The sequence below is a fragment of the Mesoplodon bidens genome, assembly GCF_964165515.1.
Source record: "Mesoplodon bidens genome assembly, chromosome: 9".
In the NCBI taxonomy this organism is placed as follows: domain Eukaryota; kingdom Metazoa; phylum Chordata; class Mammalia; order Artiodactyla; family Ziphiidae; genus Mesoplodon; species Mesoplodon bidens.
Window position 1 is genome coordinate 10,774,989 of NC_138166.1, and position 19,237 is coordinate 10,794,225.

Sequence of the window (19,237 nt, forward strand, 5' to 3'; positions counted from 1 at the left end):
CCTTTACGCCATTCTAAGGAGCATGGACTCCATTGAAATCATTTCAAGTAAGATCAGATTCACATTTTACTAAGATCACTTTGAAGGATGACAGATGGATTAGAAGGGGCAAGATTAAAGAAGAGTAAACGACATCACCACGTAGTTATATATAAAGACTCGTTTATTTAGCAAATAGTCAGGGTGACTGACTACTCTATGCCAGGCCTGAACTAAAGTAGTGGCAATGGTCATGAACACAAGGGGGGGTCAGACCAAGAAATAAAAACTCAGAATGGACATTACTTAGGGACATAACAAAGTATTAAAGAATTGAGGATGGTTCCTGGGTTCTGACAAGTTGTAGACCATACTGTTTGCATCCCATTTAAAAAAATAATATCCAAGCATTTTGCCTTATCATTACAAACTAGAACAACTTTGAAAAAAATGCTTTCTGGTAATATCTGTCTGTTGTAGAAAATCCATCTGTATGCCTACAACCCGGAGAGAACCAGTGAAACCATTGTACTTTACTTCCTTTACCCCCATTTCTATGAAAGCAAACACAATATACAAAAGCCCTACAAATTGTAATCTGATTTTCATATTTTTGTTACCATTTCTTTGTAGTATGCGATGCCCTGAAATGATTCTTTAAAAATAATTTTAATGGCTGTATTCATGGACATATCCTCATTTAAACAGATTCTGTTGAAAATTTATAAGCCTTTTACACATTCGTCTAAGACTGACTTGTCACAATTAAAATGAGAGTTGAGATACATGAATGAATCACAAATAACAATCTAAAATGAATTCTGGATAATTTTTCATTATTCCACAGGAAAATGAGAATAAGAACAATGTAGCAGGTTTTTCAAAATAATTTAATTTTTTTAATTAAGAGACTATGTCCTTATTTGCTGTTAACACCCATTTTTTAAAACCAAGGATATGGTGTTGCTGTTTAGAGAACTAAAAATAGTAACTACATTGGTTTCCATATTTATCATTTGATTCATTCAAGAAATCCCAAAGTCTAGGAACCAATGTATTTGATTAGGTCTAAAATCCTGCCAACTATTTCTTTTTAGTTTGCCTCTCCTACATACTGGATTGCTACATTCTACCAAAAAAATCCTACAGAATAATTATTTAGCTTTGTTGACTCATATCTTAGATATCTATGGACACACATTGTTCGATGTGTCCTAAATCCTTGAAGTCAAAACAATGGCTCTGTATTCCAGGGATATATAAAGTGTGAGCTTTTCCCACCTTAACCATTCTATATTATAAAGGCTCGTATGAGACACAAGACCTAGATTATGAAGCTGAAGTCCTTGATTTAGAAGGAACAAATCTAACCCGCTTGTTGGGAAGCTATCTAGTTGCTGACTGCTACTAATACATCAGGGAGTTACCCATGCACCTCGACAGACTGTTTATTATGATTAACAATTACGCGGTTCTTATAAGTACCTTTCTTCCAAGTAGCTTAAAGACTTCTGGTACACAATGCCTCTTTGATGCATAGTAACAGAATGAGCAAGCAAGGAAATAAGTTCTGCCAGTGAGAGGGAGAGGCTGCAAGGGAATGAATAGTCAACTCTAAAAAATGAAACTACTTTCAAGTTCATGCTTTAAGTCAAAATAGCCTGTGATGTCAAAACTCTTCCTACACCCTCAATCTAAACAGGACCAGTACCGTACACATTTACCTTCACCTGAACATTCTGGGGCCCCAAGTTTTAAGAACTTTGCTGGTCTGGCTGTAATTATTGAGTTCTAAAATACCAAATTTTATGACTGCTATGAAGATATTTTTTACGATGAGAATTCCTTTCCAAAGAGATTAAAAATGTATATATGAATGATTAACTGACCTCTTCCCATCTTCTTAAGCCTTACCTCATGACTTGATTTTGTAATCTGGTTCCTTCATTTTACTTTGCTAATTCATATTTCGGAATGATTATATTTTAATTTTCACACAAATTATAGTTATTTCACAAAAATGCATCGCAAGGAAAAACGATTTCAGTTTATTTACAAATGGAAAATTTATTCCAAGCGGAACATATGACTTGTTTCACAGTTTTAAAAATGGAAGACATAGCCTAATATTGTTTATTACTATTATTTTTGGCATACATGATGGCAAGGGCTGGGGGAGTTTATGCATAGAAAACCAAGCATCTGCTTCTCTTCCACAAATAAATAATTTTACTAAGCACATGGTACAGAAAACTTAACCATGTGTTTAAAGAGTTTACCTTAAAAAAATTACACTTTGAACTAGGCCTCCGATTAAACTCCTCTCAGAATTTAGTCCTTATCCTTGAACATAATTTGATAATGACCATTTGGCTGACAGAAAAAAGGCAGGGATACACAGAAATAACTATGCCACAGCTATTGAAGTCTCATAATCATGAAATTTTGATTTTCATGACATAAACCTCTACTACTTCCAATGTTTTCTGTTTTGTTTTTAATTACAGAGACGGCTACTTGGACCTAAAGCTATGAATTAGGAAGTAATCTACTACCTAACTTCAATTTAAGGTCAGTTTACTTTGTAGCTTAATATGAGTAACGTTTAAGAAAGTCTTAATCTCCCCCTCAATTTAACTATGCTAACCTCTGGTCATCTTTACAGAGGCTGAGGGCTTCAGTAATACCAAAGTTTGATTTGTTAGTTAAACAGAACTAATTACTGCCTACAGAGGTAAGGATAACAAATTAAAAACACTTTGACACACATATATTTGAAAAGTATACAGTGTTTTATATATATATATATATATATATAGAAATTGTATAGTTACCAAGAGGGAAGTCTGTAGAGTATAGGGGTGGAAAAAAGGGGGAGCCAGTAAGAATGGGAACCAAAAATCGGGTGCCTACTCTATGTTAATGATCACCTAGGAAAGCAAGACACAGGATAAAGTACTGAAAACAAACACGAATGACTTACTTAACATAAGCATTGATTAGGTGACTGAATTCATATAAAAATGAAGGAAAAAAGAAAATATCAAATTTGATCATACCTAGGAAAATGAAGTACTTAAAACCAAGTGATCTTGATGGATATTAATTTCCTCATTTGTTAAAAGCCTAAATCAAAATAAGTCTCTTCTATCACTAAAAACTAATTTCTATAAGACACACCATAAGGCAAAGGTAACACAAGCTCAGCTGACATACATTAAGTACAACTGTCCCTCCATATCCTTGCCCCACGGATACCAAGGGATGACTGTATAAACGGTATTCATTCTTAGCGTCTTCTGACATTTAGCTATCTGTGGACATTTACAATGATGACTTTGGTATTTAAAATGTTAGTCTCTAACAAAACAAAACAGTTTTAAGCACGAACTACAAATCAGACCCTTGATATACAAGCAGTATTAAGTCAGGCTTTGTTTTTCAAAATGTGCAACTGTTGGAGCCTTGGAGGGCTCATTCTTCAAGGTAGCAGAACAACCTTCAGAAACAGCTGTAAGACCAATACAGTACCATATTTAACAATACCTTACGTGCTGAAACAAGGGCTTAACACATCACCTAAAAAAACCCTTAAATTCTATCATTTCTTCTGACTGCCAAATGTTCACGCATGTTCTAAAAGCCATTAAAAATGCATTTTGCATGGGCATAATGAATTTAAGATGTACAAACATGAACAAAAATGCTAACCTGAAATTTGAAGCATTTTAATAAAAGTTTTTGGGAGCCTAGCATTTTAATAAGGAAGTAAGGAATCAAGATATGTTTCCTGGGAATTCCCTGGCAGTCCAGTGGTTAGGAGTCTGCGCTCTCACTGCCACGGGCCCAGGTTCAATACCTGGTTGGGGAACCAAGATCCCACAAGCTGCATGGTGCGCCCAAAAAGAAAAAAAAGACGTATTTCCTGATGTAGCAAGAAAATTATAAGTTCTGCCTTTTGCTATATAGGTATAAACACAGGTTGCCTGTGCTACATGGATTCTCAGCATAAAAGTTAAAACATCAAGACCTGAGTTGACGTTTTAGCAATATCTGGGTGCCAAACCTACTGTGAGACTTAGGCCAGTCATTTGCCTTTGAGACTACTTCCTCAAAATAAAAGAGGAAAAAAAAAGAATAAATGGCTTGAGCTTCATTGGCAAAAGGACTCTAGATTTAAGAAAACTAATGAAGTCATCTGGTTTTAATCCAGCTTCTTTTCCTGTCTCATCTCTCAATGTACTTCATGCAAGACTAGTCAAACGGGTTTCTTATACTCAGAACATGTTTTTTCTATTCCTGTTCTATGCCTTTGTACATAAAGCCATGCTGACGGCAAATACACTGTGTTTCACTGTCCCCACCCCATCCATTATTGAAATCCACAAACATTTTGCCTCCTAGTTCAAAAATTCGATTTCTTCTACGAAGCACATTACCTGTTAACTGGGGTTCCTGGCTGAATGCTTACAGTAAATACCTACGTGGCTTAATCCCAAACTAGGTTATAAATTAATAGAGTAGAATTAGTAACAGGTACAAATATTTAAGTGAAGAGAACCAGGTGGCAGAAACCAGATTAGAGGGCTAACACCACTGGCAAAATAGGTGTTAAATGGGGCAGGGGAAACAAACCCAAAGTTTTGTAACATGATGGTATGGAATCAACCAGAGCATTTTGCATCCATTTATATATCCAACTGAGTTGCTATTATTAACAAAAACACATGCTATCGCGAAATTTTCAGGCACTTAGCATCAAAGCATATTACGTTATGTGTACAACAAAACTGAGTGCCTATTACATGCCAGGAACTTTGCACTTTAGCTACAAAGATGAGACACTGTCTACCAATATCTCATAAACTAACAGAAAAGAGGAACATGAACGTGACAGTGTGATAGATACAGAATTAACAAAGAAAAGGGAATGTCTCATTTTCTGGAGATAAAAAGAGCAGCTATGTAGACTTGGGTCATTTTAACTTTACTGGTGGCCCATGAGGCTCATAAGCAGGAGGCAGATGAACGAGCCTGCATATCATAGGGTGTGTTCTAGCTTGATCCTCAAATGTGATGAACAAGCTGAGTGTTTTAAGCAAAAAAAATTGTTTGGAAAGATGTTTGATTATATAAGTTAACCTAGAAGGGGAGAACAAAAAAATAATAAAATAAAAAAAGGGAAACAAAAGGAGAAGTTTAAAAGAAAAAATAGCTCAGTTTTGAATTTGTTTAGTTTGAAGTACCTAAGGGACAGGTAAGATATTTAGTAGTTCCAATTGAGTTCAGAGATGATAAATTCTGGAGTCATCAATAGGTAAAGGTGTGGGAATTGATTAATTGGTGAAAAAGTGGCTGGGGTCACAACACTGGGAAATAGCAACAATTAAGAAGCAGAGGAAAGCAACTAATGAAAACAGGCAGGACAGGAGTAGCAACTAGCAAAGGGTATTAGCATATAAACCATGGTATTTTAAAAAGTTATATTCTAAGGAATCAACTGCTATAGGTTATATAAGACCACCCACACCTGGAGCATATAAGAATACAAGACTTTCACAAAATGTTATATAGATGCAAATAATTGCATATAATCTTTTCTTATTCCGTAAGATAAAACTTACTTAAAAGGCTGTTTGTGGAGAAAGGGAACTAGTTAACTTTTAGACATTTAAAGTCTATAGCTGGCACAAGTGAACCCTTGACCTCTGATGTTATGGGCAGAATATCTCCTCTCAGCCATCTAATTTTTCAAAGGATTTTTGTAAACTACTGAGTAGTTTATCTTGTCAACCTAACTGAAAAATGTTAACAGCTAAGAATTATGTTCCAGGTATCTTAAATATGGTAGGAATGCAAATTATTTGACTGAAATTAGAGCTGGAGTTCCAATCTGTCCCAGGAACAAAGAAACTGGAGAGGGAAAACCAGAATATAGTTTTAAGTCTAAGACGCAAATACTATTATACTTTGGGAGGGGTACCTTTAAATACTTATGAGAATAAAAAATATTAAAGTGACACCAAAAAAAATATTAAAGTGATATAATCTCTAGGAATAAATCACTACAGAATTTAACTTGCTTTCAGTTGTATGAAATACCATTTACCCTGGGTCCATAACCAACTTATTAGGACCAGCACCATATAAAAGATAGTTGTTTACGGAAGGTATATTCTGTACCTCAAAAAGACAATGTTGACCATGGCCTTTTCTGTTTTGTGGCGTGCATACAATAAAGGAGAAACAAAAAAAAACCCAAACCCACTTTTCTTTTGTAAGAAATACAAGTGCAAGATAAGCATTGAAGTATGCAGAGTTTATGGCAATCATAAGCACTGAAGGACAAAATGGCATAAAATACTTTTCTTGGACCACTCCAGAGAATGGTGAAATCTGTAAGTTTTTGCTACTTCCTATCTGCTTCATCTAGGCAGAAGCAGAATAGTATTAGTTTTTCTAGTTTGCAGGTGAAATCCCGTACTTACAGATGTTTCAAACTTTAACTAAACGTAAACAGTCAACAGGGAAGAGACTATGGACCTGATCTTTTTGGATAGCAGAGGGCAGGTAATTTTCAAAATGGTTTTTAGATACTTAGGAACAAACTTATTACCTCTCCTCAAGAAAAATAATCAAATTGACTCAAGGTATCCACACCCTGGAAAGTTCTTTTGACCACCATTTGCAAATATGCATTTTAGGTTTAGTGTTAACACCTTGCCCAGGAAGAACGAGCGATGGCATTTTATTTTTTTCAGGAAGTTAAACTAAGCAGGCTGTAATGCTGTTTAACCATAACATTTTACGGTATACTTAATGGTTTCGACTCAAACCGTTCTCAGATATAAACCTTTTCATTCTACATTTAAAGGCCATTAAAGTCAGGGGTGGGGTGAGGCAGAGGAAAGTTTTATATAAAAACAAAATCCAGTGAAAGTCACATGTAATTCTGAATATTTTTTTTTTACTTTGAATTGTTTCAGCAAGTATGTCAAAAGATAAATAGACAATGACTATTCAAAAATCCCCCCCAAAACTTTAAGAGCAGACAAAAGCGTTATCAGTGTTTATGCCAAAAGCCCAAATTTGACTTACTGCAGAGCTTCAGTTTACATACAATTTTAATAAGCCCTATTACTGGAATGCCAACCTTATAATACATAAAACACATGTAGCTACTAGTGGCTGGCACGGTGACACATAAATGACAAGAGGAAAAGTGACAAAAATACAGGGGCACAACTTATTGGATCCTCTAGTATCAGAGCAAGCAGTACTACATAACTTGATAAACCCCCAATACAACAAGGAACTGTAAACCCAAATAACAACTGGTGTTTGTATGCTGTTGAAGTTTGCAGGTTAAAATGTCTGGTAGATGTGAGAAATACGGATGTTGAAAACTACGAAGGCCAGCTGTCTTCCCACCCTCTCGTGGGGCAGCACTATGGCTGTCCCATCAGCTGCCTCCCCCCATCTCACATGTGAAAGGGGACAGACAAGAGTCTGTCTCATCAATCCTCTTCTACCTCTTTTCAAAACTCTGGTGATCAAAAGACGGGTTTTTGTTGTTGTTGTTGTTGTTGATATTACAGTTTGGAATAAAGTACCAAGCATAAATATTTTTATGAGTTCAGGAAGCCTGTGGCCCCTGGTAAACCTAAACACTGCATCTGCGGCTCTGAGATGAAAATTTGGGTGTTTCATTAGAGAACAGGCACAAAGGAAATTGTCTAGGGAGAACATATTAATACAATGCAAGAAGATAGACAAAGACAAGAAGTAACTGCAAGTAGTATTTTAAATGCCACAGGGGAGTAAAGAAAAATTAGAGCTCAAGAGGTTCGTGGGTTTGGCAATTACGAACAATGAGGACCCAAGCTACTTAAAAGTACAAAACAAAACAAGGATTTGTTTCCATTAGCTTGCAATGCGGCCTCTTTTCCTTATTAAGGCACAGTGAAGTTAGAATCTTCTGAAAATTGCCTTTAAATCTACTGACTTCATATTTAGTTCCTCTTTTCTAAGCCGTAAGAAAATTGCTGTAAGGGTAAGGGAGTCGTTACTTACATGTAATAGACCCCTGAAATTATTCAAGAATTCTTATATAGGTAAAATGCCCAATTTATATTCATAGAACACACAAAAAAGTTTTGAACTTTATAATCTTTGTAGTACTTAAAATAAATACTAAAAATTCAATGTTGTTTTCAAACTACCAAGTCTACAGCTAAGACTAAAGGAAACAGCGCAACCTTGACTCCAGGTTAACTCATCTTTTCAGGTCCAACAAGCATTTCCTCCAAGCATCAAATATAGGTGTTCAGTCAAAAAGCAAGTCAGGTGTTAGGTGGAAAAGTCTCTGTTGAATAACTCGCAGCTCTCACTCAACACCACCCAAGGAGAGAAGCCCTTTTAAATCTTCTCTGGTTCAGTTAATGGCTACTAGTTTGGCCAAGTGGGAAAAGACAAAAACAAAATTAATCTTTCTTACTGAATCTGCCAATATTGACCATAAGAACTTCTGAGCTGCTGGAGATCTCTATCTCCCAAGGTTCCAAATACTAAAATTAAAATTCATACTTATACAAAAGTGATTTATAGAGGTACGCTTTAATATTTCATACTGGTGCAGGAATCTTAATAGTATTTACCGAAAGTGATTATAATTTCATCTTTTATTTTTAAAAACCACAGTAAGAGGGCGACGGAAAAACAGAAGACTAAGAGTATTGAAAACAGCCTCACAACTTCATGTACAACACTGGCAACTTTTATTCTGTATTCCTAATCACGTCTAAATTAAAAAAACAAATCCACTGATAAGATTTCACATTCTTGTAGAACATACAGATACGGAGGAAACGGGAAGAAAGTAAATACAGACGGAAAAAAACAAGTTTGAAGAGGGCCCCTCAAACTTCAGATGATACACTCCTTGGTTTCTTCTTTTAGGTAACTAAAAGTGTTCCTGGGTACTATCGCGCCTTTCACACTCGTTTCCAAACTTACGGAATATTTTGCCATTCGGATCTGAGAAACTTTACGTTTTCTCAGAAAATAATCGATACTCCTCGGCGCTGTGGCCCAGGAACTAGACTCTCCTGTTTACTCAGTCCAGTGGCCCTTCGGGACTCACGGTTGATTCCGACTCCCACGTTAGGGACCAGCCACCTTAAGTAAATACACCTCGCAAGGAGAAAGGCAGGTAAGAAAAGAGGACGCCAAACCTTCCCCTCCACCAACAGCCGTCACACCCCCTAAGGAGTGTCCCTCCGGGGGCTTTTCCCAGAGAGCCGCCGCTGTTATAAGCAGTCTGGGGGAGGAGAAGCGCCCTCAACAGTCAACTCTTCCTCTTCAGGCGGCCGACGCCGACCGCACCACAGTCTCCTCCGCCCCAGCCCTTTCCCCTCCCCCGCCCCAACCTGGGTCTGAGCCAAACCCCACAGGAATGCAGCCCGGTCACATGCGCTGCGGCGGCGGTGGACGTGCCTCTCCCCCCGCGCCCCAAGGAGACCCAGCGCCATCTTGCCCTGACGCAGTTACTAAAATCATGGGAGAATTTGTGTCTCCTCGTCCACGCCAGCACCCCGAAGTTTCGCAGAGGCCGAGCCGGGGCCCTCACCTCGCGCAGGGACAGGAGAAAATAGTCAAGGAAAAGCCTTGAGATTCCCTTCGCCACCGCTTGGGTTCCATACCGGCCGCGGCAGCAATGATCACCATCGCCACTGCTCTCTCTCTGCAACAGCCTCCCCCGACGGCTCTGGCCCCACCCGCTGCTGCAGCATGAGGTCACCGCTAGCCAATCACGACACGCCCGACAGAACACCTCGGGCACTGATTGGCTGCACGGACCGCCTCTGCCTCTCCCGACTCTGCTTACCAAGCGCTCCGGGAGGCTGTGGAGCTAGAAGACGGAAACCGCCATTACGGGGAAAGACCCCGAAAACAGGAGCCGCAATCACCGTGTCATTTTTACTGGGGAAACCCTTTATTCTTTGGCTTGCCCCTTTGTTCTTCGAGATAACCGTCTCTCTGACCCTCCCTCGTTTAATCACCGCCGCATAAAGGAATTCCCGCTCCCCTCCCCGCACATTGTCCCACCGGCGGGGAAATCCTTCCCCGGGGCCAAAGTAGGAGGCACAGACGGCAACTGCACCGACGGCAACGGCAGCTTTTTACCCCGATACACGGTGGCAGGGAGGCGGCGCTGACGGTGGCTGTATTTTTCCTGCTGCTTCTCCCCCCGACCTCTTCCGTTTCTCGCTCCTCCATCGAGACGGCGCTGGACTCGCCAGCTCCGCTTTTATCCGGTGCTCGGAGCCTGCGCACTGGAACCGCCTCAGCCCCTAGTGGGCGTCGAGTGACACCCCAACCGAGTTCACACCGCGCTGGAGGCTAGACTGAGGAGGGGGAGGGAGAAGGGCAGACCAGGGCTGAGGTGGTTTGGGGAGTGGGAGAAAGTGCATGGGGGGGGTCTTTCCAGGGCCTCCAGTCATTATCCTTCCACCCAGCAGTGGCGCGCCCAAGCTCACCGAAATCCAGACTTGAGGGCTACTCAGGGAAAGGGGATAAAGAACCAATCCCATCAAATTCCGAAACTTTCCCAAACCTTCGGTGAATTGTTGAATGCATCTGTTGTGAAATAGCCGGAGATTCTGTCCACCGCTCTGCCTCCAGTTGGCTGTCTTCTAGCCGCGATGGAGAGGGAACGGCGGGCGGCAGCCCACAAGCAAAATGGCGGCGGACAGCTTCGTCCCCTCCCCCTCTGCCCCTGCGGAGCGGGGCGGGCGGGCCCCGTGCACTTGCCGCCGCCGCCGCGGCCGCCGCCGCCGCCGCCGCCGCGGCCGCCGCCGCCGTCAGCCGCCATTTTCCCAGAGCAAGAGGCAGTGACACTGAGCGGGCGCAGGGGGCCGAGTCCGAGACGTTACCTGAGTTCGGGAGCGGCAACAGAGGGGGTATAGACACTGTTGAGCAGCCTCGCCGTCGCCTCTGCGTTCCTGTTGACTTTCTCGGTGCCCCCTCCCCTACTCCTTGGTTGCTGGTGAAGAGGCTGCGCGCTGCTGTTTGGGGAGGGGGTGTGTGGAGCCGGGTCCTGAGTCCGCAGTGGCTGCTGTCGGGGGGTCGTCCGACCGCGGAGGTGTGGACAGACTCCTTGGGGGTCGAGCAAATAACGGGGTTCGGGTGTCTGGTGTGTGAACATCACAGGTCAGTGCTTGTCGTCTCCTTGGGAGTTCATGGGGTTTGCGGGGTGGAGGGACGTGTGTTTCCAGGGGTAGGGGGCTTTCGCTTCTTTATCCTTCCGGCGGGGGGGGTGTCGACGTTGGCTCTCAGGTGTCTTGGCGGGGGCAAGACGTTGGTTGTTTGAATCGAATTTATCCTTTCTCTTCTCTGTCCCTAGAAAGGGAGCATTATGGCGGGTTTTAGGGTTGGGGAAAGGGAAACTGGCAGTTAAACCCCCTTGAGAGTGGGAGTTAGGGAGGGGGCGCGCTCCTCGCTGGCAGCGGGTTAGGGCCGCTCGGGGGAGGAGGGAGGCTTGTGACTGTTAGTAGGGTTTGTGTCGAAGTGGTCCCAGGAGCTGCCAGCTCTCCCTGTCCTCTACCGCATCTCGTTCAGGTGCTGGGAACCCGTCTAGGCCCCATTTTCTGCTGCTGCTTCCATTTCTCGCCTGGCAGCCTGTGGTTTAATTTTCTCGTAAATACGAAAGGGCTGGAAAGAACGCCCTGGGTATCTCCCTTTGTGGGAGAACGAGACAGCTCTTCATTCTCCCCAGGAGAGGGTAAAGCCGCCCCTGAGGTGGTCACCCCAGTACCCAGCCTTCTCAGTCTCCTCCCCCCCTCCTCTCGCATTATCGCCGTCCTTTACTGTAGCGGAGGCTTAGAAGCCACAATATGGCACATTTCAGGGAAGCTGATTTTGACCAAGGGATTGGCACAAACACTGTGGCAGCCGACACAGAAGAGAAACAAACGGTTCACTGTGCTAAACGGGGGAGGGGGAGAGAGAAAACAATCCGGAGGGCTCTCTTCCACCGGCCTTAGCTCCGTAGAAATCCGTTCTTGCTAGACTCTGTCTTAAGAACGATGCAGTTTCAAGGCAAAGGGAAATCGCTAGAGTTAGCTGTAGAGTAAACCCCGTTTTGCCTGTTTCCCCCCTTTTTAGAGATGTGAATAACGTAAGGTGTTTGGAGTTCTGGAGACCTTGGAGAGAATTAAGTGAGGTGCATTCAACTCTGGGGTGGAGACATCAATACCTAATTGGAAAACAGTCCATTTTTTCCTTTAATCTCCGAGATGGGCAGTAAAAAGTGAAATTTCCCTCTTTTGTCCTTTACAGATTCTAAAAATGGCGGCCCCAGGCTGATGTTGTGGTAATCTAATCAGCTCGGGTCCTCCACACCCCTTGCAGTGCGTTTGTCTGCAGCATATTACAGGCTTATTATGTTTACATGAAAAGGCTGGGCTTTTTTTCTTCCCCAAACCGTTTACAGAGATGTGTTGATTTTACTGCAAATTACAATGCTGTGTCTTAGTTGATTAATTTTATGGGTTTTTCCTGAGAGGCAAATAAAATGACACCACTTTTGAAAAAATAAACACACTCAGGTGTTTTTAATAGAAATTTCAGTAGTGAGGCCAGGTGCTCTTACATATTAAAAAATTATTTAGGGGCAAATAATAGTTTTTGTTTGGTTTAATCCAAAGCGTCTTTTATTCAATAAGCCAAAGTAAATTAAAATGTTTAGTAAGTGTGTAAGTACAACCTATTTTGTGTGATTAGGCATTTAAGTCTAGAGTGGAACGTTTCCCATCCAACTTTTGACCAATTTTGTGAATTTTGGTTTTTGTAATCTTTCAAATTTTTAGGGAGCTGTACAAACAAGCCTAAACCTGTTACTCCACTGGGTGTGGAGATGCTTGTTCTTCTCACTATTATATTTGGCATCCATTTTTCCCATATATTTAAGCATTCCGTAGGAATTTTGTAAGTTGAGTGTGTATTTGATAAAGTGGAGCTCCATGCTTTGCTGCCTTACAATTGTCTTACAGCATTCTGTTATAATTATGTAAGTAAAAAAGTAAGGCTCTAGCTCTTGATATTTTTCCTTCCCAAGCATGCCCATTTATTTACCCTTTATGGGATGTGGAATTTAGTCTGTTTTAATAGACTTTAAATAAAAGCCATATCATAACAGGGTTTTGAATCCATTTTATGCTATTTTCAAAATCTTACAGATTGGGGCAGGAAATTAAATGACGTCATTTAACTTTATTTTTTAAAGTGTGAATAATTAGAATTCATCTCTATAGTGGGAAGTTGATCTTTTTTGGCCTGAAGTAAGCAGTGAGGTAAGAGTGGGCTATTAATGGCATTTAATGACCATTCTGATTGTGGAGCAACTGGAAGATGAGTGCCTTTCAATCCAGTAGTGCTTAAGGTTGGAGAGGATACACCCTTTCAGGATTCTCTCATTTCATTGTAAATTCTGCTCTAAAATACTTACAGTGGAATAAGAGGTTTATGAAGTTCATATATGAATTAGACTGATGAAAAATTTCTAATTTACAAAATAATAGTAGAAGTTACCTGCTTAGGGAGTTTTATCATGGAAGACTGAGCATACAACTTTACTTAGAATCTTTGACATATTTTATAAGATGAAGTGTTGGTGGGTGGTGGAAGAGTTTGTGTAGGGATTTGGGGTCAGTACTCATTTGTAATATGCTCTGACTGATCATATAATTCAGATCCTTAACTGCTGTGTAAAGATTGTACATTTATTTTATAGACTAAGTGGTTAAGATCTGTGGTTCAGAAGGTTGGTACTTTAAACTTACTATCTAATGTAGGTAATTAGTATACTCTTGGGAAAACTTGGTTTATATAGCCATAGGAGGGAACACTGTTTTTACGCATGTTTTTGTTGATCTTGACCTTGATCACATCTAGACTTATAAGGCATTTGGATTTATTTGGCTTCAAACAAACAATATCAAGTTAGAAATGATAAGAAAAGCTGCCTTCACTGGTACGAGCTTTCTTCATACTGGCCTGTTTCATTGCTTTGTGGTTTCTTTTTGTTTGTATTGATATGTTTTTGGTTCCTATAAAGTGAGTCTGGCTTTTTATTTATTTTTTGTATATTGCACTTTATAAATAACATGGTTGTAAATGTTTGCTTTTATTCATGTATACCCCAATTGACTATCTGTGTTTTGGATTGTCAAGGCAAATTTATTAAAAGGTGAGGCATAATTTTTGTTCCCAGAGAGTTTTGAAACATTTGGTGCCTTGGGGCAAAACTAGTCAAATGGTCTTTGTTCTTAGAATAGCTGAATTTGAGGGATTAGTTGTTTATCTGTTTAAGTGGATTTGTAGAAAATCATAATGTAATTGGAGAGCAAATTTTAGAGACCACATTTTGATCATGCTTCCCTTTTGTTGTCAGTATAAGTTACAGGATCCCTTCGATCTCAATTTAAGTTTAGAACCTTTACAGGACTTCTCATTTCTCTTCAACTCTTTAGGTCTCTGATAACTCTTCTACGATTTTCCCTCATCTGTTTTCCTCACTGCTTCCAGCTGGAGAATTTTTACCATATATACCGCAGTAAGCTCTAGGATTTCTTGAATCTAAAAATGAGGAAGTGAGGGAAAAAGCCAATTAATAAGTTAGGAGAAACTCTTCCTCTCAATATATACTGTAGTGGTCTTAGTGAAATTAGAACTTATTAAATTGGTTTCTTATCTCTAAGAATAATATTGCCCATTTTTATGCATCAAACTCTTAAAGAAGGTTATGGTTTTATTTTTTAAAGTGTATTTTATAAATCTTAACAGCTCTTCTTTTCTGGAAGTTACTACTGGGACTTAAAATGTATACTACCATTGTGTGTTTAAAGTATTGTATAAAATCAACAGGACTTTGAAGAGCTATCAAAAAAACTGCTTAAGGAATATTAGTATGGAATCTTCTTAAGAGACATTATGTTTACTTTTTAAAAAATATTTTAATAATATATAATAGCTTCTATCTCCAAAGGATTCATTCTTAGCAGATAGTAGGTGCCCAATTTTTTGTTCAATTTAAAGCTTTTGTTAAGTGAACACATTTATACATCTCAGGTATTCAGGGTGATCAGGGACTGTTCCTTGTCATGTGTGAGAATAAATGTTAAATACATGTATTCTGTGAGATTTACTTTTTAATGTTGAATATAGAATTATTTTTATTTTGTGATAAAATTATTTTTTGTGTTGACTGGCAAAATAACAGGACAGGTACTCTTTGAGATATTGCTGTGTAAATGTTATTCAGTTTGTAGGCTGGGTTTAAAATTGGAGTGGCTTACTATCTCTTTTTTACCGCCTCTTTTGTAATAGTGTTGGGAGTAGCCTCATTTTTTTCCTTAATATTGAACGAAAAAAATATTTTTGTATTACCTAAAAATTTATTTAATATGGAAGAGCAATATTTGTGGTTGAAAATTGTTTTTAGTGCAGTAAAATTTTGAAGTAGACAGTATTTAATGGTAACAGTCTTGCCATTGCAATTTAAGGATGAGTATTTTGTAAAGAGGTAGGAGTTGACCAAAAGAAATTGTTTTCTGTTATTGTGAGCACTTATGATGAGTGCCACAGGAAAAATCAAATGGTAGTGACTCAGGCTAGGTTAATTAGATCTTACTTGTATCTTTAAGAATATGAGAGGTTTTTATTAACCATTGGTAACCAGGATGCTTTTTACTTAAATCAGAATCAAGAAGATAGTTTTATATGTCACTTGATATGTATTTTTGCTTGATATCACTTCAGTTCTTGTGGATAGCTCATAAATCAAATTTTATTTTAAATTCCGTAGGAAAGCCATGTTTGTATTGTTAGGTAAATTTCACACCTTTGTTGAAAATCTCATTTGGTTATTTACCAAATCTATTTAAGCTTTTAGGGACGTTGGACATTTTCCATGCAACAGGTCAGTCACAGATTTCTTCTTTGGTGTGTTGCATTAAGATGCCATCAAAACAGACATTATGCTTTTTAATGAGTAAATAATTAATAATTTAATGAGTAAATAATTACTTGTCCATCATTTTAAATTAAAATACCTATTTTTGCATTTTAAAACTATCTCAAATGTGAAATCTGGGTTTAAGGAAGGACCTATATACAGGTCAACATGAGATACAGAATGATAAGTACAGCTTTCTTTATACAGCTGGAGGAGAGATAATTTTCTACTAACTCTTAGAAGATTGTGCAGTTTAGAGTTAATCCAAACGTATAAACATTCTTGGTCCTGAGGTTTATTATTGAGAAAGATAATATTGAGTAATCACACCTGTGTTATAACCGACACGGGTGCACCATTTAAGGTCTGAGCCTGTGGCAGGAGCTAAATAATATAACAGTGGGATTGAGTTAGTTTTGGTTTGTGGTATTTATAAGATAATTTCAAGTTCACATAATTATGTTATCTAACATTTTATCTGAGACCAGAAAATTAAAATTTTTTTAAAATCTTTGTTGAGTTTTATTTTCAAAAAGTACTTAAAACAATTTTTTATTTAAAGACTTCAACAAAATTTACCATGATAAATTAATTTAAACTAAATAAGTTTAAACTTTAGAGCTATATGTTTTCCATTTTTCTCACTGTTTGGTGTAAGAATTAGGTAAAGCCTAGTGTCAATGGTTTTTGGCAAAAAGTGAGGAATGTGGTGGAAATTAACCATTATCACTTAAGATATTGTCCGGAAAGCACAGGTTTGTTTTTTCAAAAGTTTACATATCAGGAAACTATCTGTGAGAAAGATACGCCCTTCTAATACTTTTTCTTATATCACAGACTAATAATGAGATCATAGTTTCTATTTTTGATTTTACAGAGAGACCTCTTGCATTTCTCTTACCTTATTTTGTATGTCATTTAAAGAAAGACAAGTTTCAGGAATTTGAAAACCCATTTCATCTTTATAATCATGTGGCAAAAGATGATTAAACATTTTTAACAAATTAATTCATTTATTTGTTTTTGGTGCATTGGGTCTTCTTTGTTATGTGCGGGCTTTCTCTACTCTCCATTGCTGTGTGTGCACTTCTTACTGTGGTGGCTTCTCTTGTTGCGGAGCATGGGCTCTAGGCATACGTGGGCTCAGTAGTTGTGGCTTTTGGGTTCTAGAGCACAGGCTCAGTAGTTGGGGCGAATGGGCTTAGTTGCTACACAGCATGTGGGATCTTCCTGGACCAGGGATGGAAACTGTGTCCCCTGCATTGGCAGGCGGATTCTTAACCCTTGCCCCACCAGGGGAGTCCCAAGATGGGAAGATACTTTAATAGCCATAAATTGATGGCCCGGCAGTAGGGTCTGCGGTTGGTCTGATACATAGTAATTCTTCTTGAGAAAGTAAGATTGTTCCTTTTGGAATTATTTGCTTTTCTCTTTAAATGAAGCTGCATAATTGGTTGAATTTGACACAGCCTTATTACATTTTAGCATTAAACCCCTACCTAAACACTGTTTTTGAGGCACAGACGAAAGATTAACTTGAGTAGCTACTGTTTCCCTTGCACCATTTGTTTCTATTTCTCAAAAGCCTACTGTTTTAGGATTTGTTTGGGTGCAAGGAACAGAAATCAGCTCCAACTAGCTAAAGTAAAAGATTTGTTATAAGGCTGTAGGAAAATCTCACAGAACTTATTTGAAAAAGTACAGTTGGGCCTCACAGGAATTGGCAAGGTGTCAGAGAGCCAGTATTCTCCATCTTGATCCCTCTAATTAGCTGTGACTGGTTAAGGAGATGGTAGTGGGGTGAGTATTTAAGGTATGAGTGTGTGTGTGTGTTGGGGGGGGGTAGTTTCCTTGTATGGAGAGCAAAAGAAAAACACCTCTAATTCATCTGAAAATAATTGCCTTTTTTCCGCAGATACTCAGATATATCTTGGAGGGCCTCTAAAACTAAATAATATCAAATGATGATTCTATTTTTTAACTTAAAAATGCAAATATGGTATATATATATATATATATATAAATAGATATGAATGTTGACCAATGTTCCCAAAAAAACAGGTTTCTTTGGGGGGTGTTAATTTTTTATTTTGTAATAATTTCAAACTTCCAGACAAGTTACATGAGTGGTATAAACTTGCCTTGTATCCTTCATCCAGATCCCCTGATTTTTAACATTTTGTCACTATGTGCTGTTCTCTCTGTACGTATAAAAAAAAAATTCTGAACCGTTTGAGAGTATATTGCATACATCATGCCCTCTTAGAGCCCTTAACACTTAAGTATGCATTTCCTAAGAACAAGCATCTTTTCTTAGGTAACCGGAGTGGTTAAATTCAGGAAATTTAGCATGCGTGTAATACTTTTATCTAGACTATTGTCCATATTCCATTTTCATCAGTTGTCCCAATTATGCCCTTTATTAGTATTTTTTTCTGGTACAGTAGTTAATCCAGGATGGTAGATTGCATTTAGTTCTTAGGTCTCTTTAGTTTCCTGTAGTCTGAAAGAGAGTTCCTCAGTCTTTTGTCATAACTTTGGTAGGCTAGATATTTATTCAGTTCCTCTCAATTTGGGTTTGTCTAAGTTTTCTTCATAATTAAATTCAGATTTTACATTTTGGGCTGGAACACTAGATAAGTAATATGTGTTTTTCTCTCATCTGGAGGCACTTGATGTTTGTTTGCCCACTACCAGTATGTTCGTTTTGATTGCTTGGTTAAGGTGTTGAGGAGTTTCTCTATTGTATAGTTACTGTTTCTCATTGTGCCATTATTAAGTAATTTGTGGGGAGATATTTTGAAATTGTGTAAATATCCTGTTCCTCATGAGACTTTCCTCTCTTAGATTTAGTGTCTATTGATGATTCTTACCTGAATAAGTTTTCACTATGGTGACTGCACATTTACCAAGGTTTTTAGCAGTGGTTTGTTTCTGGGTAATTGGTATTGTGGGAGTTTCTTTTTCCATTTTGGTTTTTCTGTAATGCATATAGGTTGCTTTTGTAATCACAACAAATAAATGAATTTTAAGGAAGAAAAGTGTAGATAATTTAGATAGTATCGATAGTATTCCTGCACGGCTTTCCACACAAATGGGGATTTAAAATAGTTTCTTGAATCTAGCCTAATTTGAAATTCAGAACACAGAAATTAAGTACTTAGATTGTTAAAAACATTTTTAAATGATGTAGTTCCAATTCCTCATTCAGTTTTTAGAATTATTGCTAAATGAGCCTTTAAC

General features: G+C 38.8%; 2 protein-coding genes across 5 annotated transcripts in view; one reads left to right on the top strand and one right to left on the bottom strand.

Moving 5' to 3' along the window:
- Positions 1 to 2,746: 2,746 nt before the first annotated feature.
- On the bottom strand, positions 2,747 to 10,852 carry LOC308623041 (uncharacterized protein; the record flags this gene model as incomplete). 2 transcript variants are annotated; one of them, XR_014016723.1, is made up of 2 exons in its annotated part: positions 2,747 to 10,385; positions 10,518 to 10,852. XR_014016723.1 is itself a non-coding variant. In XM_081244897.1 (2 exons), 2 exons carry the CDS (start codon positions 10,850 to 10,852, stop codon positions 10,332 to 10,334), a joined length of 312 nt encoding a protein of 103 aa, XP_081101023.1. In that variant the 3' UTR covers positions 2,747 to 10,331. The 2 variants fall into 2 exon arrangements, 1 of the variants encoding a protein (XP_081101023.1); XM_081244897.1 differs by having other exon boundaries at positions 10,595 to 10,852.
- A 9-nt stretch (positions 10,853 to 10,861) lies between these two features.
- Positions 10,862 to 19,237, top strand: part of KMT2E (lysine methyltransferase 2E (inactive)) — an 89,402-nt gene continuing 81,026 nt past the window's right edge. For all 3 annotated transcript variants that reach the window (XM_081244880.1, XM_081244882.1, XM_081244881.1), the window contains exon 1: positions 10,862 to 11,190. The gene's annotated coding sequence lies outside the window, so the exon portion shown is untranslated. The remainder of the gene's footprint in view (positions 11,191 to 19,237) is intronic.